This window comes from Dendrobates tinctorius, unplaced genomic scaffold (assembly GCF_039654945.1).
Source record: "Dendrobates tinctorius isolate UK_male_01 unplaced genomic scaffold, ASM3965494v1 ptg000107l, whole genome shotgun sequence".
Lineage (NCBI taxonomy): Eukaryota > Metazoa > Chordata > Amphibia > Anura > Dendrobatidae > Dendrobates > Dendrobates tinctorius.
The window spans coordinates 28,150,438-28,155,438 of record NW_027361775.1 but is presented as its reverse complement, the minus strand read 5'-3'; the positions used below and the strand labels follow the sequence as shown (position 1 = coordinate 28,155,438).

Genomic DNA, 5,001 nt, shown 5'->3' with positions numbered 1-5,001 from the left:
AATGGCCAAAATGACCCTTTGGGCCTTCGTTAACTTGATGTAACATTAACATACCAGAAAAAAACTGCAACAAACATTATGCAATAACAACATTGCTGCATGCCTACATTAACCTGGATTAGGCAACAAAGGGTGAGCTCCATCACCAAAATAAAGTCAATAAGATAACACTCACATTTCCTCATAATGTTTTCCAAACATAGAAAGATTCCACCATGACAGGCAAGGCTACCTCACATCTTTCACACAGATATTACCTGTCTGTAGAACAGACAATATTTAAGCATGCTATACTGGAAAGGATGAAAATACAAAACTCACTTGTTAAGACATAGAGAATGCTGGTCGCCTCAAATTGGTTTACTAGAGAATGCTAATAACAAAGTTGACTACTTAACTAAAGGCAAGCACGCCTTTCCTATGTATTAACAAGTGATTAGTGTATTTTCATCCTTTCAGGTAACAGTATAGCGCATTTAAATATTCTCTTTTATACACACATGTAATATCTGTGTGAAAGGCGTGAGGTAGCGTTGCCTGTCATGATGGATTGTTTCATATGTTTGGAAAACATTGTTTACAAATGTGAGTGTTAAATTATGTTCTAAATGTTGGTGAAGGAGAACACCTGTTTTTTTGTCTAGATTAGAAGCACCAGTTACATGTCACTGGACATCTCCAAAGTTTTGATTCATAAATCCTCATATGTAGGGGAAGGGGAACGGGGAGGAACAGCCTGTGGGTGCTGCTGGACATTGTGGCCAACATCGCCCTGTGTGGGGCCATACTGTTGCCCATGATGCTGTTGTTGTCCAGCCTCCTGGGCCTGTTGGTGATACTGGCCAGAGTAATAATGATGATGGTGAGGGGCTTCTTGTTGGCTATGGTAGGCCCGTGGCTCATACCCACCAAGATAGCCAGATCGTCCCCAACCAGGTTGGGACCAGCCTCCAACACTGGGTGGGTACAAGTGGCCATATTGGTGGGGTTGGCTTGATGAAGACATTTGGGGCTGCGGAATAGAAGGATGAGTAGGGGGAGGAAGGGGTTGAGGTGTTGGCCCACGTATTAGGGGCTGTTCAGACCCTGCTTGAGCAAGCATCTGTGTGGATGGTCTCATGCGCATTAAATTTCTTGGTGACAGCTGCCACCTCTCCAGAAATTCAAACACCTCATATGGGGTATTGGGGGGGGTGCTTGCATCAAGCAGGATCTGAATACACCCCCTAATACGGAGCCTGACCTCACGGGTAAGGGCACGGAGATAAAGGGTGAGGCTACGTGCATAGGCCTCCTCACCATCATCTGTAGTGACTCTGGACAAGTAATTCAGCACCCCAGTGTCCACATTGGTCCTGCTCTCTTGAATGGCGACCTGGCGCCTTCTTCTTATTCGCCGTGTTGCTAGAGCCGCCTGTGGGGAGGGCCTGATCTGGGCAGTTGGGCTGCTGCTCAAGTTGCCCATCTCTTCCAGGATGGGTGAGGTTGCAGCTGCAGACCGTCCTGGTGGTGTGTTGTGTCGGGCAGCCATTGTGTGCTCTTGTGATGCCTCCTCTTCAGACATCCTTCTTGTAGGGGGAGAAGATGGGCCAGCCACCTCATCCCCTACAGGATCAATAACGGGCTCTGCCTCTGAGGCCGTTCCTCGATCCGTAAGGTTGGATTGAGTTCTGTTATGAAATAGAACAGAGGCAAAAATACATCAATATTTTTGTCCCTGTAAAGTATTTGTGTAATGTTTTTGTGTCATGTGGTGTGAGGTATGTACTTACGGTCTCAGAGCCAGAATTGGGGCGAGGAAGTTCAGCCGGTCATAATATATATATTTCCGCTTGACATGGCCAGCATCCCCACTCCTGGACCGCTGCTGGCGTTCCCGGCGGTACTGGTCCCGGATGCTTCTCCACCGTTTCATCACATCTTCCACTGCAATGTGACAGGAAAGATTGTCAAAATCACATATTTGAGAGGTCACATTTTCAAACAGTAGTCTAGGCATTGGGCCTTATGGGGTGTGCGTTCTACCCATGGTGGCATATGTAATTGGGCCGATACCCAGGGTCTCATTAGCTCCCCTGAAACTAATTTTTGTGGCTAGGAGGATGAGGAGCTTGTGGCCTAAACCCCTAATTATGGATGTGTGAAGCCACGTGTCACATCCTAATGTAATGGCCTCATGAGGCTAAAATTACATGCCCAGGAAGGGGGGGGGGCTGATTGTAGAGTCATTTTATAGCGCGCGCTAACGTTAATTACATTTTTATGGTTGCACTTACGAATTTTCTGCTGCTCCTCACGTAGTCTGTCACCGAAGTCATGGTACATCTGGCGACAGATGCGCCTCCATGACGCCTCCTTTCTTGTGCGGTTCGCATAGTTTGCGTCGCGTGGGTCCCATATTTCTGGACGCTCCTGCACCAGCACAATTAGCATCTCCACATTTATGTAAGTGGACGCCATGCTGCTGCTGTACTCCGTGGAGGCTGACTTCCTGGATGTCTGGAGCGCTTTTTGAGCTCATTTGCATGTCTACGCTTCCTGATGATGGATTGGCCCATTTCCTGTTCACCAGCCAAAAGACCTGCGTATTGCTCGCAGGTCACACGTGTGTTCAGTGTGTAATCCGTATTTTTTGCGCACCCATAGACTTGCATTGGCGTGCTACGGGCGTAGTACGCTGACAATCGCAGCATGCTGCGAGTGGCACGGAGCGGAGGATACGGAGGAGAAATATACGCCTGGTGCGAGTGACCCCATAGAGAATCATTTGTCCGTGTCTAATGCGTGCTTTTTGCGCCTCTCACGCACCCGTATTCCTCGCCAGTGTGACTCCGGCCTTAGCGACAATCTCCTGAACAATCTCCAAACACTATCTCCAACCACGAACCACACCTCCAACTCCAAAACAAGGCAATAAGAACTAACACTGGCAATTCCTAAGTGCCAGAGGTGATTATATAGCAGAGAATCCTATGGAGCTTTTTTTAGACTTTGTGCACTGCTTGATATAATGCACAATTACTGTTGTGTTAAAAGATCAATGTTTTTATTCCCAACGCGTTTCGAAGTACAAACAACTTCTTTCTCAGGGGATGACATACATTTGAAATTGGTGCCAATATTCACATGGTTTTTTTTTTTTACAAAAAGTCAAAGTTCATAGTGTGACGTGTAAATCTATCACATGATAAAACACGATCATTAAATTCTACATAAAATAACAGTATTTCTTTATTATATTCACAGATAAAATTTATAAGAAAAAGAAGAAACAAAAAAAGGAAAAAAATATAAAAAAATGGAGAAAGAGCATATCAAAAAATTGCGAATGGTTTAAAAAATTATAAGAGGGGAAAACAGCAAGACACTCTATCCACCATACTAGAGCGGCTGAACAGATCTCCAGGAAAATCCTCGTTGTCCCAAAAATTTAATGTATATGTGGTAAGGGCCAGGATTGGGGGGTGGTCCACTGCTTACCACGACCAGACGATGCAAAGACGAGACGGAGGCAGATTTCAGTTGTAACAGGTCCGAGTTTATTGGCCATCCTCCTGATGACTGTAGCCATACACCGCAGCACCTTTACAGCTCTCTGTATCCAGGCCCGGGTACCTTCACCTTTCCTTCAGTCGAAGTGAAGTTCCTCATGGATCTTTCGCTGGGGCTGTCCTAGACTAATCTACCACCAGCGCTTCACCTGCCCGAGGTCGTCATCCAATAAGTACCCCCGGGGCCTCGTCTGTCCTGCGATTTGTTGTGTCAGGGCCACCCCCTTGACTGTCTCCTCCTGTCAGTCCCCTGGTCGAGCTCTCCACCGTCGTCAGTCTTCTGTACTGAGTCTCTTCCACCTGAGCTCCTCCCAGGACCAGCCTAGCCTGAAACCCTGACCTGTCCAATTTATCCCCTTTCTTGGGAATTTCCTTCCTGGGTTCCTATCTCCCTGCCCCCCTTGACTAAGCGGTTTCCTAAGTCCTAAGCTGATGTCAAGTCCTGAACTACGCTCCCTCTGCCATCTTGTGGTCAATTCTAGGTATTGCACTCCCTTTTCCATCTACCCCCAGCTGTCATTACTACCATCCGTCTCCAGTGCACAAACCATCCCTCCTCCCTCCAGTCTAGTACGTCAAGTCACCTTCCCCACATATACACTTGTGGAAATTCATATTTAGATTGGTATATTTTAATATTTTTTATATTTAAACAATTCGTATTTAATTAATTTTATTGGGTGCGTTGTACTTTTAACTCCCAAAGTGAGACTTTTTGTTTTAATTCATTGTATGCAGTCGGATGTGATATTTTTAAACATTTGTTTTCTATTTCTAACAATGAGTTATATTTATACTATATTTTTATTCCCAATAATGTGTTACATTTATATTTATATATATTTAAGATATATTTATATTTTTTTTCCCTTTAACCCCTTCCTGACATCCGACGTACTATCCCGTCCACGGTACCCGGGCCCGTATGACCGTGGACGGGATAGTACGTCTACCGCGATCAGCGGTGCCCACGTGGTGAGCGCCGCTGATCGCGGCCGGGTGTCAGCTGATTATCACAGCTGACACCCGGCACTATGTGTCAGGGGCGGTCACGGACCGCCCCCGACACCTTAACCCCTTGCACACCGCGATCAAACATGATCGCGGTGTACCGGGAGTTAAAGGGAAGCATCGGGAGGGAGGGGGCTCCCTCCGTGCTTCCCTGAGCCCCCCACGGCAGCGCAATGTGCAGCGCTGCTGCGGGGGGCTCCTATCCTCCAGGCCCCCGGATCCAAGATGGCGACGGGGGCCTTCGGGGACCTGAGGAAGCTGGCTTCCTCAGTGCCTACAAAGCGCAGGCAAGAGGAAGTCTTCTTCAATGCCTGTGACAGATTGCTGATCTGTCACAGTGATCTGTGATGTGACAGATCAGCGATCTGTCACAGGACAGTGATGTCCCACCTGGGACTATGTAATAAAGTAAAAAAAAAAAAAAAAAATGTAAAAATAA

The 5,001-nt window shown here is 46.8% G+C and overlaps 1 protein-coding gene across 1 annotated transcript; it reads right to left on the bottom strand.

Annotated features, from left to right (window-relative positions):
• Window positions 1-480: 480 nt before the first annotated feature.
• Window positions 481-2,112, bottom strand: LOC141100777 (uncharacterized). Its single transcript, XM_073589453.1, has 2 exons — window positions 1,773-2,112; window positions 481-1,670 (listed from the first exon to the last, which is right to left on the bottom strand). The coding sequence occupies exons 1-2, from the start codon at window positions 1,997-1,999 to the stop codon at window positions 692-694; spliced, it is 1,206 nt and encodes a 401-aa protein (XP_073445554.1). The 5' UTR covers window positions 2,000-2,112; the 3' UTR covers window positions 481-691.
• Between the last annotated feature and the right edge of the window lie 2,889 nt (window positions 2,113-5,001).